Below are 22,615 nucleotides of genomic sequence, written 5' to 3'. Positions count from 1 at the left end.
TAAGTATCTTTGTCATCCAATATTCTATTGGTGCAATTGACCTCCTTAGTTATCGAGAAAGATTATTAGTTTTGATGTTTGAGTAACGAGTTTAGTTAGGATTGTCTTTGGTTTTGATGTGTATATTTAAGTCTTATAGGATTTAAAGGAATACACATAGACATGACTTGGAGCAGTCAAGGCTGATGGATACTCGATGGCTTGAGATCTGTGGAGATTGGTGAAGGATAGCGTGGAGAATCTGAGGGACCACAAGATAAGGAGCATTGGAGAGGAGTCAGGGAAGCAGAGTCTAAATGAAAAGACATAAAGGATGCCAAGGAGAGGAGTTGTGGGCTTGAGTGCATTCAAAAGACGTGGGGTTGAAGGAGGATGACTTCAAAGCAAAGGTATAACTCTATGGGAGTTGAGTGTTGAGAGAAAATGTACCTGAGTAAGGATATATCTCAACATAGATGAACTTGGCCTTAGAGTTAGAGTAGTAATTGACTCGTGAAATCCTAAACCTTAAATGAGTTGATTTTGTAGTTATGACCTATTTATGGTACTAGTAGGTCCAGTATATTGATGCAGTCGATTGGGGCCGATTAGCCAACTAACAGAATGATTTTGTTCGTGGCCGAGTGGATTGATCATAATTATAAATTAGTCGATTGATAGCAAATTCCAATAAACTATTTTGTTACACTGGTAACTTGGAAGGAGCCATTCATAAAGTAACAATGGTTAGATCTACTAACAACATTTGTGGAATAGTTGATTGATGAAGAATTCCAGTTGACTGAAAGAAAGCTATAAAAGGAGGAGATGGAGAATTAAAGGCCGACGTCCGCAGTGATATTCTTAATTTTTTAGCTCTTTGTAATCCTTTCTTTAGCTTTTTATTACCAATCTTATATATAGGGTGAAGGTGAATCATCTATGCAATATAATTCAATAATCAAGTTAGGAATGAGACATCAAATAACCCTCTATTCTCCCTTGCATGACATCAATGGTTGATGGAAGCTACAGTAGTTTAACTAACAACTTTAACTAAGATATTCGTATGCTAGGCCAAGAGTAGAAGACCTGGTAGGGTGATGCCTACCATGTTGGTCTTTGAGTCGTCAACTGGTTTCCAAGTTCATGTTCTAAGGATAGATTAAGATTATACAACCTTTGAGGTTACATGTGGGAAGGACTTTATGGGTGGGGTGCATGCTAGGTATTGTCCACCTTGAACAATGATTTGAAGTGCTATTTAGTGTCAATCACCTCTAAAATGGCAGTTGAGTAGCACTGCATTTTTTCAAGTTGAGGGTTAAAGAATGACCATGGTTGAGAATTTTCGGCATTCTCAAATAACAATGATGAGATAATGTAGAAGTTGGGGTGGTGCACACATTAACATGCTAAAGGTTCGCTTTTGGACTGATGCATGTGTGTGTGTCCATGTTGAGGGATCCATTCAAGACCAAATTTGTCGACATTCTCCAATGACAATGACAAGTTCTGGATGTAGGAATGGAGGTAGTACACACAATAACATACTTTTGAGTAACTCCTTTGCAACCACAGCCTTTATGCCTAGTATTACCACATAGACAAAGTTTCGAGGTGACATCTAGACTCACGGACAAAGATGTTGTTTGTGGAGGAGAAGCACCGAAAGGATCTATATCGAATGAAATCTTCCCAAGTAGCTGCCCTAGAGGATTAACTTGAGGAAGAGGCTGGGTGAGTTATCAAGACCGGGTTAAAGGACTTATTAGGTATGTGCATGTGCGTGCATGTGTGTTAGTGCAAAACACTAACATGCTAAGCGATCTCTTTTGGGTATCTCCTTTGCAACTATGACCTTTATTACTTGTATTACTCACATAAATAACATTTCCAGGTGACATAGCAGTCAAAGATGGTGTATCTTTGACGTGCAGAATAGTGATTATCCTGTGGGCTCACGAGAAGTGGAAATTGAAGAGAAGATAAAGAAGAGAAAAACCATCACCCTCTAATTTTTTTTAAAAAATTATTTAATAACTGAGGATGATCTCTCAAACAGCTAAATAGACGCTTATATATACTCTAAATCCTAAGACCCAAATAAAGGAAAGAGATTCTAATATATAGACTATAATTCCTAACTTGTAAAGAAAGGAAAGAAATTCTAAAATAAAGGAAAAATTATTAACAGACTTACAATCCCAAAATTCCTAAACAAACTCAAAATCCAAAAAATATAAAAGATAGAAATTACCAAAAATACCTAAAATACCAAAAAATCCAAAAATTATAAAAAGAAATAATTTACTAAAAATAAAAAAAATTCCCACCCCATGTTAAAAAGAACTCGTTCTCGAGTTTAGCGTAGTGGTGGTAGCCCAGGAGAAAGATGTATCAACTTGGTAAAATCTAGCAGCTGTTGGACTTTAGGAATCCTCGACGATCTAAATGCAACTTTATATTCAAACTGGAGAAGCTCCAATGTGTTGATCCTTGCCATCTCCTTGTTCGTGTCGCTGTCGATCATCAGGAAGTCCCTCATCGTCGTGTAGTTCCAGCCGAGCGCCTCCAGAATTGTGCGTAGGCACTCGCGTTGAACCGCCTCCAGCAATAGGATCCCCTCCACCTCCTACTTTGCGAAAAGCGTGTCGTCGGCCTACGGCTGCAGCGTAAAGAAGTTGGCCTCCGCGATTGCGCGCTAGCACTCCGCTTGCTTCTCTTGCTCGTACAACGCCTCCTCTGTCGCCTTTTGCTTCTTGTATAACTCCCAATTTGCTTCCTAACCTTAATTTCATAGTCGACGGTGGCTCTGCTAAGGAGCTCGACCTTGAGCTTCTCTATCTGGCAAGAAGCGTTCTTCTTCTCCACCTAGAGACACAACGCGGAGTCCCTAATGGTGACTACCTTGGCGGCCTCGACATCGACCACCTTGGCTTGATGTAACCACTCCGCCTTCTTCACGGCGAGATGTGCATTGGCGGTCACACCTCTGCCTCTCGCTCGGCTCGGAACAACTTGACTTTGGTTAGGACCTTGGCCTTCGCGTTGATCCTGGCGGCGTTCTGCAGCATCCTACCGTCATGCTCCTTGGAGCCCATCTGGCCCTTCATCCTTGCTTTAGTGACGTTGACCTTGGCCTGGTTGGCAACCTCCTAGTACGTCGTCTGGCCGAGGTAGGAGAAGTACTCGTGGTCCTTGACGTCGACGAGCTGCTTGATGTTGGCGTTGTAAATGACGAGGCTGGAACTAGTTGAGCTCCAGTTGCACCTTCTCGAACACTTCATGCTTGAATGTCTTGGCCCCCTTAAAGATCTCTTCCCCCACCATTGGCTTAAATCGTAATAAAGTCACTTAGAATAGTGCTCTTTGAAGTTGCAGTTGTTGATATGACAAAGTTTAATGCCTTCAGCTAGCTTCTCATCTTGGTCCATCTATTCTTCTTAGGGTCTTCCACAACTTGCAGCGTGTCAGGTTCATCAACTTCTTCTAGGTAATTGTTGTTGTTGTGCACCATTAAGCAATTTGGTTTTGCAATGAACATCCTCATTCACTTTGTCATCTGATTGTTTAGTACTTGATAAGTCCGAGTTTCAAATAGAACCTTTCATAGGACAATTAATATCCAAAGCGCCATGAATAGATTTATCTGATTCTATTAGTGAATCCTTGGAAATCAACAAATTCTCACTAATGATTAAAGTCTCAAGGCCATCGCCATAAAGTATCTCATCAACTTCTTCCAAATCATCTTCGAATATGTCAAGGTGATCTTGGGAATCGAAGCTATCTTGGGGTTTGAGTCTACCTAAAGGAAGAAAGTAATCTTTTATTTTTTTCTTCATCTTCTCCCAATCCTTGATCTTGGTTTTGTCCTGTCTGTCTCGTGAGCATCGCAAGTGCTCCCATCACGCCGATGCTCGATCCTTGAGTTTGATGGCAATCAACTTTACCTTCATCCGATCCGGAACTTGCTTATAGTAGATCCGTTCCACTTTGTTGATCCAATCAACAAAATTCATGTATCAGAAAATTCGGGTAGATCAACTTAAAATCCGAAGTCTCTATATCGATCGTCTCGACCACGTACCTCACAATCTTCAAGATTTCACGTTACTAGATGCTGGGTTAAATCTATAACTTGTCACTATAAATCCTCAATCTCGTCGGTGCTATGACCACGGTGCAAGGCTTCTTCAGCTGGAACTTGCCTGACACGATTACGATCACAATCGACCTTCCATTGGATCTGATGCTCGACTTCTTCAATCGGAACTGCTTTGATACCAACTGACGCTGGGCATGATAGCGATTATCGCTAGAAGTGGAAATTGAGGAGAAGACGAAGAGAAAAATCATCGTACTCCAGATTTTTTTTTGAAAATGGGAAATTTATTTAATAACCAAGGATGATCCCTCAAATAGCTAAACACATTCTTATATAGACTTTAAATCCTAAGACCCAAATAAAGGAAAGAAATCCTAATATAGAGATTACAATTTCTACTTTGTAAAGAAGGGAAAGGAATTCTAAACAACAGCAACAACAACAACCACCAAGCTTTATCCTACTAGGTGGAATCAGCTATATAAATCCTTTTACGTCATTGAGCTCTAACTCCTACTATATCATCTATACTTAAATACATTTTATCTTGTTTTATTATTGCTAACTAAGTCTTTTTTGGTTTTCCTCTTCCTCGTTTGATATGCGTGTTTGTTATAGTTTCACATCCTCTAACTGGAGCATTTATTGGAGAAATTCTAAAAGAAAGGAAAAATTATAAATAGATCCACAATCTTAAAATTTCTAAACGGACTCAAAATCTAAAAAATATAAAAGATAGAAATTACCAAAAATATCTAAATACCAAAAAAAATCCAAAAATTACAAAAAGGAATACTTTACTAAAAATAATAAAAAGGATCCCACGAATCCTCCTGCATCAATCTTGTGGAGACACATTGAAAGGATCTATATCAAATAAGTCTGCGCAAGTAGCTGTCCTGGAGGATTAACATGAAGAAGAGGCTGGATCGGTTGTCAAGACTGGGTTAAAGGACTTATTAACATTTATTGCTTGTAGGACGTATTTGAATGAGATAGGAGGGATCTAATCAATGGATATAGTGAGCAAGGTTTTTAAATTTTAACCATATAGAATTCTATCAAGTAGAAATAATTGATAAACTGCTTTTTTAAAAAGTTTGTTGTCCATCAGGCTATCAAATTCTCTGTCTGTGTCCTTGATATGTAAACATGTGGATTGAGAAGTACTATGCTAAGTTTAGAAAAACTTCGATAAGCTATATAACCTATTAATGGTTAAATTCAATGCATCTGTTATGGCGGGAATCAGTAGTAATCAAGAAACTCTAAGGTAGCTGTCCAGTTTTGTTCCACATTGCATTTTTTGTTTGTGAGGTTCACTTTTTCCAAGAAAAGACGCTGTCATTTTCAGCTAAATTGCAATGAGGGCCAAACTTTACAATTTGACAACATTGATTGACTACTTCATGCTTTTCTCTTTTTTTGTTTGAAGTCCTTCTGGTAATTGATTATGGATAAGTTGTGGTCAAATGGCCACTACTTGGAGACTTCCACCAGTAAGTTATCATGCTATTCATTTGATGATGACTGCTCAATGATAATCAATATTTGTTGCAGCATTCCATTAGGTTAGAAATCATCTGATCTGTCTTGCTATTTCTCTTTCCTAGAGGTATAATATCAGCCACTCAGATCTAGATGATTTTTTTGGAGGACCTGCCTTTCTTGCATGGTCACGTATGGGAAATTTGCATGGGTGAGTTTGTTGTTGTTTCGATTTCGAATTCAAATATATATTTGAAGTATATTCTGTTATTATTATTTTTTATAATTAATGAAATTTGATTATATGAAGTTTGATGCTCATGCTACATACTTTTCTATTATAATTCTTTTTTCACTATATTTGATGTTAGATGGGGTGGACCCTTGCCTCAAACTTGGCTTGATGATCAACTAGTTCTTCAAAAGAAAATACTTGCTAGAATGTACTCATTTGGGATGTCTCCAGGTAAAAAAATTTTATGCTAGCCTCTATGATGGTTTATTTTATTCTTTCAGTATTATATTCCTCTATCAACTCTAGCTTGTTATGACAACCATCTTTTTTGATTTCTATGATGGCAAAAGAATTTCTCAATCAACCCTAACTTGTTACAAATATAACCAATTCTAGGGCCTATTAAGGACCATTAGTGAAGTTGCTAGTCGATTATTAAGTCTAACAGATGACCTAATGATATCCTCACAGCACATTTTCTCAATGCAGTGACAATGTGTTGCTGTTTTTTTGTCCTCTCATAAAAGACTAGATTATAGGCAATATGCATGAAAGATTATCACAATATAAATTTTATGTTTGGATAGGTGAATCAATTTATAGTGTTGCTGATTGTTTGAACCAAATAAGCTCACATATGGTAAGAGATACAGTCCTATTGATCCAAATAAGCTCACATATGGCAAAAGATACAGCCCTATATTCTTCCTCAGCACAAAATATGACCAGTACACTCTGTTTTTTTTTCCTCCAAGAAATCAAATTCCCTCATAAAAAGATAATTGGTGTGTACAGCACATATCTGGGAACCTACCTAATTTGTAGTCGTCTATCCTATAATTCGAAGATGGTCTTAATCGGGATTTAGGAGGCACCTGCTTGGAGCATGCATCATATCAAAGAATCTTAGAGCTGCCTTCTAATTGATCTAGCAGGGTGATTCTAGATATTGTCTTGTCACAATCACAATAAATGAGATGATAGGTGTTGTAACTATAAGATAATTAAGTTGCAAGCCAATCTTCGATACTTCCTTAGGTTAAAATAGTGACTACCCTTTCCCTAGTATTAGTATGACATTTAGATGCACAGGAGTATCCACAGGTCTAGTGTCTAGCATACTACCTTGTTCAAGCAAATGAAGCATATATTTATGCCATGAAATATAAGTGTTTCCCCTGAACGGGAAACCTTTATGTTTACAACATTAATTAATGTTGCCTAAATCTTTTGCTTTGGAGGGGATGATGGAGATACACTTTTGATCTTGTGATTCCAACAGTATCATTACTTGCAACATTAATATCTACATTAACAATGAGACAGTTTATTTATAAACAGAGAGATAACATAAAATATTAAATAATTAATACACTCCGAATGATACCAAACTGAATAAAAGATTCCCAAACTGAATTTAACAAACATGCTTTATTTATGAGATTACATTCGATATAGATATTATTATTATTTTTTTATTTACAAGTCTATGCTCCACTTGAGCAATTAGCCCTTGCTCAAGATGTTGCTTTATGTATCATTCAAGTCACCATGGAGAGAAATAATATTGATATCTCATTGAGATAGCCACCATTGGGGGTATAGCTGCCAATATAAGGGAAGAAATGAACCTAAGCAATCTTGACCATTGTATCCAGATAGTCAATGCTATGTTTCTATTCCCTTCTATCATTAATTGAGCTTTAAGCCTATCAATGGAGCCAACCAAGGTTGTTTTTAATAGTGATCATCCACTTGCAATGAACAATAGACTTGCTAGAAGGAAGATAACTAATTCTCAAATACAATTAGAATGCAATATTGTCATCTCCCATAAGTAAGCATAAGTGGATGAGATGGCTTCTCTTGTGAGTAGATATGTTCATATAATAGAGATGGGAGGAGAGAAAGGATTGAAGGATCCCTAAGCCTAGAAGTATTGATGTGGGAATAATTCATTTGATTGTTCGCTTAGACTCTGACAACACCTCACAACGACTATATGACTTTTAGAGTCTTCGACAAGGTCCAAAGATGATGATCACTCAAGATTATTGACGAATATACACAAGATCTATGAGGCTTCCATGAGATGACTTCTATGCAGGATCCACGAGTCTTTGGAAAGATGATGAATGCTTAGATGGGATCTTGAGAAGATGATAACTTTATCTATTGTGCACACTGGCGACAACTTCACTTATGGTTTGCGAGACTTTTGTAAGGCATTGAGATGGCGAATGATAGTATCTTCTTCCTCCACTCTTTCTCCTCCTTCAGCATAGCACACCCACTAGCACTGCCATACGACACACTCGACACGTCTCATTTTGATGAGACACCAAAATCATGGCGTAATGTGAGATTTCAAATCTTGTCTCTAACAAGAACCAAGTGCAGGCCATATGCTTAAACTAGTGGTGACAATTGAGTTGGACCTCTTGCGACTCGACCTTGCCAAGCTTGGGCCAAGCCTAGCATGATCTGATTGGGGATGGACTACGTTGAGCTCGGCCCAACCTAGCTTGCGGGTCTGACACAGTGGTGACTTTGTTGTCCGTCAAGCCTAGCCTACAAATTTTAAAATGCATATATAAAGATGTTTAAACTTTTTAAATAAAATAAGAAAAATAATTTATAAATATTATTTAATTTTTTCCTTTTACTTTCTTCTTTTTATTATTATTATTATTATTTTTTTAAAAAAGCTCAACTTGGCTTAGGCCAACCACTGTGTGGGGAAACAAACCCAGCCATCATGGCCGTGGTGGTTCATGATGGGTCAGGCTCAACACCTCACCTAACGGGTCAGTCGGACACAAGCTTCAAGGAAGGTATAACAAAAGAAAGAGGGGTCAAATTTCAAAAAAAGGAATTTTAAGGAGAAAAAATAGTAATAGAATTTGGAGCAACATTGCTATCTTTCCTTTTTTTACTTCAGTTCTGAAGCACTACTTGATTCTTATTAACCGTTAATTTTCTGCTTTTGTATTACTTTTGGTATATTTTTTGCATGATTTAAGATTATTTTTCTGATGTCATTCCCTTAACATTTTCGCCCTTTTTAAAGTAAAATGAGATTAAATTTGCCTCTCTCTAAAATTTCTTATCTTTTAGGGCGAATGCCGACAAGCTTTAAAGCCTCATTTGGAGTTAGGGTATTTATGTTTGATCAGAACTGTTTTTTTTTTAAAGAATGTTGACACCAATTAGAGTTTCTCTCATTTAATGTGATTGGTTCAACAGGAGTCCAGTCAATCAACTTGTAGACAAATCAACTTGCTTAAATTGATGGAGTGTCATATGATGACCTGAATTGTATCTCTTTTAAATTTTTGACACACCCTTTCGGTGTCAAGGCATCCCTTTGGATGGTAGATATATCCTTTCGATATTGTCATAGCCAACTTAATTGTGTCCATCACTATCTCAATATTGTTAGGTGTCGAATCACCTCTTCGGTTATGGATACATCCTTTTAGGTAAGAGAGAAAGGTTGAGATGAGAGCAGGATCCTTTCTTTAAGATGATATTGCGATTGATCTACAATTGCTCATAAGATACAATCACTTTGACTCAAAATAGGAGCAACCAAATCTCAAATCATATAAACTTTTGAAACATTAGAACTTTTTTGAGAGGAGATGAGAACAAATCACAACTAGAGAATATAGTGATTTGAGAACAATAGTGAAATTCCTTTTATAGGGAGAGATGAAGAGTTTCTTTTGAAGGGTGAAAAGACATTTACTAGATGGGTGTCTTTTCTTGAAAAATTCTATTAATTTAATTTTTTAATTTAATTAGAATATACAATAGTAGAGTATTGATTACGCAGACTCAATTGATTGATTAAACTTGTGGAAGATGTTCGTTATTGTACACCTTCCAAAAATAAGTTTCCCATTGGGTAAATATGGTATCCCCTACGATGCAACACAGTGGAAGGATAATGATACAATCCTCACTAGAGGAAAGTTGCCAATTTTCACCTATAGAAAAGGAAATTGCAAATTGTATTAACTCTAAACTTGTCTATTACATGAGATCCTAATCATTTTTATAGTTTGATAACACGACCTATTCTTTATAAAACAATAGACTTTTAAAATAAAACTCTAATTATTCTAATAAAAACCTAACAAGCTTTTTAAAAAAACTAAACAACTTTTTTAGAAGTTCCAACTAATTATAAAAATTAATAACTTAGACAACTTTTAATAAAATTAAATCCTTGACCACGGTATTTTTCTCAATCGAAGAGAACTTGAGTCCGCCAAGTGCAAAGGTGGAGCATTTATGAAGTGGAGCTGCCTTTTTAGCCAATCAGATAGTTGCTGGCTGTTTTTTTTTTGATGTTGATGTTTTTGTTTATTTTGTTGAATAGGAAGGTGGAATAATTGAGAAGCAGAGATGTCTTTTTAGCCAAATTGAGCAGTTATTGATTTTATTCTTCAATCATTATCTTCGTTATGCTAATATGTTTTCTTGTTTGCATTATTCTCCTTCACTCGTGATGAGTTGTTGACTTTTCTTCTTAGACCGCCTTTTGAAAGCATATGAAATAATTGCTTCAGTAAGCCTGTCTAGAAGTATTTCTTCATTAATTTTATTCTTTAGATGTACTTTCCAATGGGAAAGAAATAAATGTACTTTGTTTCTCTTTTTATATTTTGACCTTAAGATATTTTCTTTTGGTCGTCCTTTCTAATGAGTAAGGAAATATCTGAGTTTCTTGTATGACAACAATGATATCCATGTCTTTGTTGAAATTATGTAATGTGAAGGTGATAACCATGATGACGATTCCACAAAATCTATAAAGAAGGAGAGCCTTGGCGTAACGGTAAAGTTGTTGCTTTGTGACCTAAAAAGTCACGGGTTCGAATCCTGGGAATATCCTGTTGTAAAAAGTAGAGTAAGACTGCGTACAATGGATCTTTCCCCGGACTCCGCATGGCGGGAGCTTCGTGCACGGGACTAGTTTTTTTTTTGAAGGTGATAACTATGATGATGATTCCACAAAATCTATAACAAAATCAACATATGGAGACGAATGCTCGAACTTCTCCCAACAAATTAGTATATTCTCCAATTTTAAAATTTAACTTGTACTTAAAAAAGTTGAAAAGAAGTGGGACCCAAGTTGCCATAACCATAATCTTGAAGTTGGTTCAGAAATTTTTTTTGGGTTTCTCTTGAGTAGAAGTGGGACCCAAGTTGCCATAACCATAATCTTGACTGTCTTCTTAAATTCATATTGGAGTTTCTCTCAGTTAATGAGATTGGTCCAATAGGTTTGACACTAATTAGTTAGCTTGTTGTTGAATCGCCTTTTTATAAGTTGACATACCCTTTACTTCCTTAAGAGCCTTTAAAAATCCTGACTATATTCTCTCCAAGATACAACAACCTTTGATTCAAAATAGAAGCATTCCAAATTTCAAGTGTAAAGGACCGTCAAAGTCTTGGAACTTAAAGAGGAGAGGAAGGGAAGAAATTATAAGTAATTTGAGCTAAAGGAGTGTGGCTCTTTCATAGGTGAAAAGTTATTTTAGACGGGTATACCTTTTCTTGAAAAATTCCATTAATTTAATTTATCAAATTAATTGGAATGTATATTACCAAAGTACTATTTTTGTGTACTCAATTGATCGACTGAAGATGCAAAAGATGTTAGCTATTATGTATCTCTAGAAATTAAGCTTCCCATTTGCTGAATATGGTGTCCCCTATTTGCATTAGTTGCATGCAACTAATGCAAGTTGAGAAAATTCATTGTAAGTGTTTGTATGAAACCATGTGAATATTGACGCTACAATTGAGGTCTAAGGAGCACAATAATCAAAACCGCATCTATATTGTTGCTTCTTGCATGGACATTGAATGAAGGCAATTTCTTCGAAACATGTCTTGAACAGGAGTGCATGCGTGTGTTGATTTTAGGCTCATGATCCGATTTTAATACAAGACCAAATGATGATTGTCACATGGTTTTTGCCTACTACTTTTGGTACCGCCTTCGTATTGACAAGGACATGGCTAAGAACCCAAGAATTTTTTTTTTCCTTTTTTATTTAATTGAGATAAAATTATTCCCAATTAAATTCATTGTAATATGGTTCTCATTTGTAGTTCAATTTGGGATTTTGTCAATCCCAATTCCTCAGTCAATTTCACACTCATTGACATTTGCACATGCTAAAATTAGCAGTGTATTCGCGTCTATGGATCATGTTTGTATTCGAGCCAATGCCTTCGCCTAATCATATCTGACCTTGAACACTAATTTTCATTCACTTGAAAAATTATATTACAATGATATCCTTACGAAACAGTCGTCCATGTCTCTATTTTTCCAATTGATTACGAACGAGATGGAAGTAGTAAAAAAAAACACTAATCATGTTACCTTCCAACAAACACTAATAATAAAACAATGTTATTGTTACCGAGCTTGCCACATGTATCTAGTTGAGGAGCTTGGTTCTTGCATTATTAGTTTCCTTAGAAGAGCACACATTCCTAAGTTGGAACTAGAAAAAGAAGATGATGATGAAGAGGAAGAAGAAAAAGAAGTGAAAGAAGAAAACTTAGTGTGGATAAGAAGAAGAAAGCCAAGTACTTAGTTCCCATGTTGTCTAGTGTCTTTTGGTTGGTTTCTAGTCTTGTGATGAAGAGGATGAGAGTAATAAGAGTAGAACCTACATTTATGCGGTGTTTTACTGTCTTTGAGAGTTCCTAGTGCTAGTTTGCTAGTAGAACAAAATGTTTTGCTCATGCCATTTGACATGATTCAATATTTTAAACCATGGATGTTGGAACCTGATCTCATTTTCTATTACTTTCTCTTCAGTTGCAATTTCAAAAATATTGTAGTCACAACCTCTCTTTGATTATTCTTTTTTAAAGCTTTCATGCCTTATTTATTCATCACTATTACAGGGATAATAACCACTAGTTTAGTATGCTCAGCTTCTGGCCATGTATGTTGAAGTTATTCCTTTCTTGAATATTCACCGGTTGCCTAATGTTCATAGTAAGGTTAAAAATCTCAAATTGTGTTGAAGTTTCGATCTTTGACTAGCCAATGTTTCAATGCATGGTACCGGTAATGGATTGGAGTTGAAGAAGGAAGAAGATGAAGCATAAGAAGGAGATTTTGTTCGTCGAGCATGATTTTAAATCTTGTGTAGGGATCTTTTGCGAAAAATAATGTATAAATGCAATGGAAAAAGAGATTCCTCCAGAGATCCAAGCGAATGCAGAATATATATTTGATCGAGTTGTTACCTTTGTTGCATGAACGATACAATCCAAGCAGCAACTTTGACTCGGCGGTAGATCTCAGTGCGATTAGAATGTCCACGCCTTTACGGTATCCATACGAGCAAGTCACTCGGTTCTTCTCCAAGAACTCCGAAGTTGGAGCTCTCTCTTCTCACACGGAAAATGGAAGAAGAGAAGGATTCATGCTAACTTTTCATCTTGCTAGAGATGACATATATATTGACAATCCAAGAGACACCCAAAACCCCTTCACCTTCTTAGCCTCTTTATGGCTATTTGAGTTGGCATTAAATATGAAGATGAACACTAACTCTTCATTTTCTTCGATAAACTCTTCATCTTCTCTGATGACTCTTCATCTTCTCCAATGACTATTAGTGTTTATCTTAGTGGGCTCTTGATCAGGTTGGGTCATAATAAGGTCCGAAACCAATTTCAGGATTAAGGCTCAAACCCATACAATTCTAGTCAAACTAAAATAAATTAATCTCCAAGTCAACATGCTCTTTATATGTGACCCAATAGGTTCTCGTAACATTGGTAGTGTTTCTAAAACCATTTTAAATACACAAGCAATTAGCGACATCTAACAATGCATTATTGATACCCAAGTAACGAGAATGTCGAGATCCGACGTAAACTGTCTGTCTATTATCTTATATAACTCAATCCTTCTATTCTCGATATCTAGATTGATCCATAAGGCATAGACCGTGTCATCCTCTTATTAATCTTTGTGTTTATTGATCTCCAATGTCACGGGTTCAAATCCTGGAAACAGCCTCTTGTAAAAAGTAGGGTAATGTTGCGTATAATGGATCCTTCCTCGGGACCTGCATAGCGGGAGCTTCGTGCATCGGGCTGTTTTTTTTCTTTGTTTCTTAATCTCCAAGTAGATTCACTTAACCAAATAAGCTCAATCTCATATTGACTTATTTGAGCATGACTATGTATTTTAGTAGTCCTACTTAATCAAGGGGCCACAGATATTACTTCCGTTATATGAAAGGGATAAATTCCAACTATATCACTCACATTCCTCTGCATAACTTACTGCATACTAGTGATCAACTTTATAATCCACCTTGTTATAAGTGATATTTGCCGATACCAAAGTACATATTAATGAAATATGATACAAAAGTTTCCTTGTCAATCATCTCATAATGGGCACGGCTAATACTAACAATCTCCCACTAGTATTAGTGTCAATCACTGAAATATCTAATACCCTAATATGACCATCATGCTTCCTTTGTGCCAACGTCTTGTCAAAGGATCCGTAATGTTACCATCAATCGGTACTCTACATATCCTCACATCTCCGCTATCGATGATCTCTCGAATAAGATGGAAGCTTGCATCGCTGTAATCCTTTATAGCGATCTCCTCATCACCTCCAAATATTAAGAAATATTCTTTCGTTCTTTTCAAATATTTAAGAATATTCTTGATTGTTATCCAGTGACCTTCATCTGGATTTGACTGGTATCTGCTTGTCAGCTTAATATATACGAGACATCAAGGCGAGTACAAAGCATGACGTACATGATAGATCCTATAACAGATGCATAAGGAATCTGATCTCTGCAGTCCCTTCTCTAAAAGAGGGGCATTGAGTCTTCGAAAGACTTACACCACGTGACATTGGCAAGAATCCCTTTTGGAATTCTGCATGGCAAAACAATTAAGCACCTTATCAATATATGTGCTCCGACTTAGACCAAGCAATCTGTTAGATTTAACTTTATATATCTTGATTCCTAAAATGTAGGCTGCTTTACCTAAGTCTTTCATTGAAAAACAATTCCCAACTAAGTCTTCACATATTGTAGTATAGGGATATCATTTCCAAAGAGAAGTATGTCATCTACATAAAAGACGAGAAAGATGACCGTGCTTCCACTAACCCTTTTGTAGATACAAGGTTCATCTTCATTCTTTATAAAATCAAACGTTTTGATCGCATTATCGAATCGAAGATTCTAGCTTCTAGAAGCTTGTTTTAATCCGTAAATGGACCTTTGCAACTTACATATCTTTTCGATATTCTTTGGATCTATAAATTCCTCAGGTTGTGTCATGTACACATCCTCGAGTAAATTTTCTTTCAGAAATGCAGTTTTGACTAGTGTTCGTTCAGTGTTGGGCGGAAGGAGCAAAACTTACCGTTCCGCCCACACACTGAAACCGGCACAGGCGCTTTGTAGGTTCTGAGGCCCACGACCAGCCTCAGAGGCATCGTGCGAGCCTTGCGACCATGGAGGAGGCATTGCGCTATCCCCGCGGTCGTGCCAGACTTGTCGCACGAGCACCACGGTCATAGCGGACTTGTCGCGTGAGCCCCGCGGCCGTGGCGAACTGGTCGTGTGAGCCTTGCGATGGTGGTGAGGCGGCAATGAGGTGGTGAGGTGGCGAGGCGAACAAAATCGAGTGCGGCGGTAAAATTGTGAGAATCACGAAGGGAGAGGAAAAGTTAGGATTATTAAATGTGTTAATTAAAATCATTATATTATATATATAATATCTAATTTCTAATTAATTATTATAATTATATAAAATAATAAATAATTAATTAAACGATTAATTAATTAATATAATTATAATATATATTTTTATTAAAAATCTAAAAAAATTAAAGTAAAAAATAGATAATTTATATTATATATAGTTATATAATTTAAAATAATTTTAAAAATAAACTTTAAATTATTTTTATAAATTAAAAATAGATTAAAATTTTATAAAAATATTTAAAATATTTAAAATAATTCTAAAAAAATAATTGTTAAATTTTTTTAATAAATATATAAAATTTTTAAATAAATTTGATTTCAGAATTCAATATAAACTATATATATATATATAATTTAGAATATTTATAAACTATAATTATATAATTATATTATATATTATATAAGTTAATTAATAAATAATTTATATAATTATTAAATATAAATTATGATCTTTATGTTAATTTATATAGTTATTATAGATAGGGCAAATTACCTCTGTGACTCTTAAACTTTTTCAATCACTTACTTTTAGCCCTCCAACTTTTTTTTCTGAATAAATTAGCCATTCAACTTTTTTAACTGGTCACTTGTGTCCCCTCCGTCAAGTTCGTGCCTTTTAGAGGGGTAAAATATAGAAGAGGCGACATATCTCATACCAGTAGCAGTATTAGCTAAAGCGAAGCTGTAGAGCACAATGCTAGCAACACCCTTCCGCAGAAGGCTACTGCTCTTGTCGCCGTTACCTCCTCGTTGACGCCTGGCAGTGATGACAGCCTCGTTGGTGGTGAATCGACCGCTTCCGCTCCCTGTGGTGGTAGGCCAACCGGGTCCAGCTGAGGCGTTGGGCGGAATGCAGCTACGACACATTAGTAGTGGCCTCTCTGGCGAAGATCTCCCTGGAAGCAGCACCTTGGAAACTGTGAAGATGGCCACGGGATTTTGGTCGAACACCATGTGGGTCATGGACGCCTTTTACCCTTTTAAAAGGCACGTAGAAGGCACGTTTCATATCTTTTCATAAAAATTTGACGGAGGGGCCACAAGTAACCAGTTAAAAAAGTTGCATGGTTGATTTGTTTGGAGGGCCAAAAGTAGGCGATTGAAAAAGTTCAAGGGCCACAGAGGTAATTTGCCCATATAAATAATATTTTTTTACCTTATAAGCAAGATTTGGAACCATGAATATTAACATATTTAGCTATCTACTTTTTAGATTCTTGGTTCCTAATCGAAACACATTTCTGTTGATATTTTGATATGAATATTTGATATTTATGTCTAGGAAATACTTTAGATTACATATTTTTGATTTCAGAAGTTTTGAGAAAGGTATGCGGTCAAGTTACATAAAATTAATACCACCAAACCTTATATATATATATATTTTTTTTTCTTTTTTTTTTTGAAACGCTATCGGTACGACACGATACGATACCGAAATCGTATCGTTTCGATCTAGGACCGAAACTTCGGCACGGGTCGAGATTTTAAACCTTGGTTTTGACATCCATCTGCAAGATCTCATAATCATGGTAAGCTGTAATAGCAATTTGTGTCAAGATCTAATTAATTCCTTGAGATCAAATTAAACAAAGTTTAATCAATTTAGATCCATTAATTTGAGAAAATCTTGTTCAATAAATTAAATTAGGAATTCCCAAATAATGTCTAGGATTTCAAAAATGCTGAGAGCGTGAACCCTCAAAATGTTAATTTTGAAATTTCCAACAATTTTTAAGATCAATTACTTTCAAAAATAAATTTGAAAATTGCTTCTGATTCATGATATTTTCGAAATGCTTGAAAATTTCAATGTCAACAGTTGTCTCATTTAGTTTGAAGTTCATTCTTCCTCTTTCCATATCCAGTGACCATAAATTGTTGATGAACTTCTATGCATAGCATGATTATATATGTAGGTTGCATGTAGATCTGTATGTTTTCTTATTCTGCAGCTTTTGTGATCTTATGATTATTCTTGTAACAATCTTCCATGCAGTTCTTCCTGCATTTTCTGGAAATGTTCCTCCTGTATTGAAAGCCAAATTTCCTTCAGCTAAAATTAGTCAGCTTGGAAACTGGTATGACAAGCCAAGTTGGCTTTATAGTTGCTTCAACCCTTGGAAGTATTTCTTTTGTTGATCGATTCTACTATTTGATAGCATTATATAGTCCATGCGTTCATTAGCATTATAATATTATCTGTGAAGATGAACACATTATACATCATGATTTGCTCCTATCATCTGATCAAGAAATTGCTACGAGGGAAAAAAAGTTTTCTTCAAAGAAAAAATCTTCAAAATTTAAGTCAAAATTTAAGCTACTTTATTTACCATGTTAGATCCATTGTTTAAGTTGGTATCTTAGGCCGCTTAGGAGGTTGATTTTCCAATGTATCTATTGTCAATATTTTAGTTTTTTTAGCTTTTACTTTTATTTTATCATTTTCTGATTTCTTTAATGAGTTCAGTTAAGAGGAAAATTGTAATTTTCATATCATGATGAACAATGTTTAGAATTGTGGTTTTAAATTTCAAAGAGATTTCTCTTTGGCTATGACTAGGTAAAATAAACCTTATCTACCTTGATAAATCTTATACTCGCTAACATTGCCCTCAAGTTGCAACATAGATGTTGATCAACCCCCTGGTCTATGGTATAGCGATAGGGCTCCCATGAAGTCTCCAAGTATCCATTGTTTGATTCCCAACTTTCCTCTAGTGTAATGACAAAGTCATTGCGAGCACTTCTGGATTTACTCTGATATCTGGTGGAAAATATTCATGGGGTCGGACTGGTCATTCTCAGGATTAGCTAGCCCGAAGAATCGGATATCTAGTGCTAGCAAAAAAAAAAAAACAACATAGATGTTGATCATTGTAGAATTGTATGAAGAGAAAAAGAACATACATATTTTCATCTTATTCATAATGTACAAAGAGTCCAACTAAAATAGGAGGATGCAGGAAACATTAGAAAAGGAAGGTCACAAAGAAAAGGAAAATAAAAATCTCTTTCAATCACAGATTGACCTATCCTTTCCTTTTATGTTACTTCCCTAATCTATCAAATTAAATCAATTAGAATATTCTTTAATACTATCAACACTCCCCTTCAGGTTGGTGCAAAGATATTTATCATATACCCAACTTGTTGACTTAAATTCAAATGCTTGTTTCAACAAGCCCTTGGTTAACGCATTTGCCACTTGCTGTGAAGTTGACATAAATGGAGTAGAAATTATTCCCTCATCGAGTTTTTTCTTTATAAAGTGTCGGTCAATTTCAACATGCTTTGTTCTGTCATGTTGAACTAGATTTTGAGCAATTTGATCACTGCCTTGTTATCATAGTATAGCTTCATAGGAAGGTTAATTGCGTTTGTAAGATCTCCTAAGGATCTTCTTAATTTAAAGAACCTCACAAACTCCTTGAGCCATAGATCTAAACTCGGCCTCAACAACTGCACTTTGTTTCTTGCTTCTCCAAGAAACTAAATTACCCCAAAGAAATGTACAACACCCTTAAGTTGACCTCTTATTAGTGATTAATCTTACCCAATTAGCATCAGTATACACCTTAATCCCTCTCTTGTCATTTTTTCTAAAGAAAAGTTCTTTTCCTGGAGCCTCTTTCAAATATCGGAGAATTTGACACGCAGCTTCAAGGTGCTCTTTAAATGGAGAGTGCATAAATTGACTCACCATACTCACAACAAAGGTAATATTAGGACGTGTGTGTGATAAGTAAATCAACCTTCCAACTAGTCTTTGGTACCTTCCTACATCTACAGGAGTTTCCTGTTTGACTTTTCCAAGCTTAACATTAACATCTATAGGAGTTTCTGATGGTTTGCAGCCACTCATTCGAGTTTCTTTTAAAAGATTCAGAATATACTTCTGTTATGAAACCACAATGCCCTTCATGGATCTTGCAACTTCCATTCCAAGAAAATATTTTAGCTGGCCCAAGTCTTTAATCTCGAACTCTTTGGCTAAGCTTCGCTTCAATTTTCTTACTTCTTCAGCACCATCACCGGTTAATATTATGTTATCCACGTAGACAATCAACACTAAAATCTTGTCTTGGTGGATCTTTTAGTTAATAGAGTATGATTAGATTAGCCCTAAGTATATCCTTGACCTTTAACAAACCTTGTAAACCTGTCAAATCAAGCTCTGGGGGGCTGTTTGAGTCCATATATAGACCTTCTCAGCTTGCACACCTTACTTCCAAATTTCTCAGTGAATTCGATGGAGGTTCCATATAAACTTCCTCATCTAGGTTCCCATTTAAGAATACATTCTTCACATCTAGTTGATTCAATGGCTGATCAAGGTTAGCAGCTATAGATAGAAGTATTCGTATTGTGTTTAACTTAGCAACTGGAGAAAAAGTCTCGAAGTAGTCTACTCTATAAGTCTAAGTGAACCCTTTAGCTATTAGGCGAGCCTTGCACCTCTCCAAGGATCCATCTGAGTTGTATTTCATCGTAAATACCCACTTACAATCAACAACTGTCTTCCCATTAGGTAGGTCCACTTTCTCCCAACTAGAATTCTCCTTCAAAGCTCTCATCTCCTTATAAATAGCTTCTCTCCACTCGGGAACATTTAGGGTTTCCTAGATGCTATTAGGAATGAATACACTAGAAAATTGTGAAACAAATGTCCAATAGGAAGGTGAAATATTTTCATAACACAAAATTTGACCGTGGATATTTTTTTAGAAGATCTAACACCTTTCCTAAAAGCAATGGGAAGATTTAGTTGACTAGAAGAGTTAGACTCAGAGTTACCTAGAAGATCAAGGCCTTGTGAATCATGAATTTCATGATTGAACCTCTGATTAGATTCTTGGTGATGCTGGGACTAGGGTCTTTCTTTTTCTTTGAATAGACAAGACCTTTATATCGTTTCAGCTTGCTCATTTTGAGATGACATTATCACAGAGTGTTCTTATTTGTCAGTAGATTCAATATTTTTCACATTTTCTACCTCACTTACTTTTAGTGGTTGGGCATCATTAGGAATAAGTGCAAATGTTAAGTCAGATTTATCAACACATTCATCTTTATTAGTTTTGTTCTCCCCTTAAAGATGAGAGTTCTGGTATGAAGTTCCTTCAAGGAAGGTGACATCCAAAGAGATTTTTTTCGAAACTGGATCAAAGCATTTGTAACCCTTTTGATTGGTGGGGTATCTCACAAAAATGCATTTATGTGCTTTTGGATCAAGTTTTGATTTTCTAGGATCAAAATTATGAACAAATGCAACCTTTCCAAAGATTTTCAAAGGGATGCTTGTCACTAACTGAGAATTAGGAAAACATTATGGCTGCGTTTGGTAGCCTGTAATCTACCTTGTAATGTAATCCAGATTACATTACAAAGTTGATTATTTTGTTTGGTTTGATTTAAAACTTGTAATGTAATGTAATCTGGATTACAAAAGGTAGTGAAGATTTGTAATATGGATTACAAAGCAATTGCTATGTAATCCGATTACATTACGAGGTCATTGTTTCACCAAAGTTTAAATGTCGAATATACCCCTAGTTTGTTGTCGACCGTCGCCCGCCACCGGTCGCCGACCTTCGCCGCCAGCGCCGGCCGTCGGCTGCCGCCGCCGCCGGCAATCGGTCGACACCGCCGTTGCCAATTGCCGGCCGCTGATCGCCGATCGCCGGCCGCCGATCGCCGTCCGCCACGGTTGCCCGCTGGTTGTCGCCCGCCGTCGCCCGCCTGTCGTAGCCCATCGTCGCCGATTGGCGAAGACGGTGGCCTGCTGCGGCGACCGACGGTGGCGGCGGTAGTTGGTTGCCGATGGCTGCCGCAAACTCGATAGAGGTGTGGCGACCGCCGATAGAGGTCACAGGATATTTTTGTCATTTTATAATAATATGAATTACATTCCCTATAAAAAATAATGGATACCAAACAAAAGAATGTAATCACCTTTGTAATGAAAGATTACATACATTACATAACCAAACGTAGTAATGTAATCAAGATTACATTACATTACATTACAAATCTGATTACATTACAAGCTAGATTACATTACACCCAACCAAACGTAGCCTATGTGAAAACCTGGATTGGAGTTTTAAATGGCAAATTTCAGGTTGACATTCAATTAATCAAATAGGTTACTGTGTGAACTGCTCCCCCCCCCCAAAGATACTTAGGCACTTTAGTTGTAAAACTCAAGGCTCTAGCAACTTCAAGGAGATGTTTGCTTTTCCTTTCAGCAATCTCATTTTGTTGAGGTGTATGATTATATGAACTTTGGTGCACAATTTCTTGCTCAGCAAAAAAAAAATTCCCCAATACATTGTTAAAGAATTCCGTTCCATTATCACTTTGAAAAAATTTTATCTGATTCTGAAATTGAGTTTGAACCTTGTTTTAGAAAATTTTAAACATCATTACAACCTTAGATTTTTCTTTTAGCAAAAAAAACCCATGTGACCCTAGTATGATCATCAATGAAAGTAATGTACTAATATTTTCCAAAAAGAGTGGTCACTCTAGAAGGTCCCCAAATATCACTGTGAATCATAGCGAAAGGTGCTGATTGGGATTGAAAAACAGATCGATGATGTTTTGCTAATGCACATAACTCACATTGAAAAACTGACTGCTCTTTATTCATAAATAGCTTGGGAAACAACTTTAAATATTGAAAATTAGGATGTCCCAATCTATAATGCCATAACAAAATTTCACTATTATTTGGAATAGAAATAGAGCTGAAACAAGTTTTATGGTCTCGCCTTCCAATAATTTATCCTTCATTAAGGAGGTAAAGCCCACCATCTTGTTTAGCATCCCCAATCATCTTTCCTTAGGTTAAATCTTGAAATTCACAACACGGGGAACAAAAATTAGCTCTTCAATTATGATCATGGGTGAATTTACTAATGGATAGAAGATTGTATGAAAGGGTAGGAATATGTAGAACATCTTTCAGTGTTATAGTTTGAGAAATAG

General features: G+C 36.1%; 1 protein-coding gene across 1 annotated transcript in view; it reads left to right on the top strand.

Annotated features, from left to right (window-relative positions):
* The window catches only part of LOC121975066 (alpha-N-acetylglucosaminidase-like), a 93,131-nt gene that overhangs the window by 3,334 nt on the left and 67,182 nt on the right, over window positions 1-22,615 (top strand). Inside the window, exons 2-4 of the mRNA XM_042526435.1 lie at window positions 5,704-5,789; window positions 5,950-6,044; window positions 17,619-17,700. Coding sequence (XP_042382369.1) covers window positions 5,704-5,789; window positions 5,950-6,044; window positions 17,619-17,700 — 263 coding nt within the window. The remainder of the gene's footprint in view (window positions 1-5,703; window positions 5,790-5,949; window positions 6,045-17,618; window positions 17,701-22,615) is intronic.

Source organism: Zingiber officinale, chromosome 4B (assembly GCF_018446385.1).
Source record: "Zingiber officinale cultivar Zhangliang chromosome 4B, Zo_v1.1, whole genome shotgun sequence".
Lineage (NCBI taxonomy): Eukaryota > Viridiplantae > Streptophyta > Magnoliopsida > Zingiberales > Zingiberaceae > Zingiber > Zingiber officinale.
This window is presented reverse-complemented; position numbering and strand designations above follow the sequence as displayed.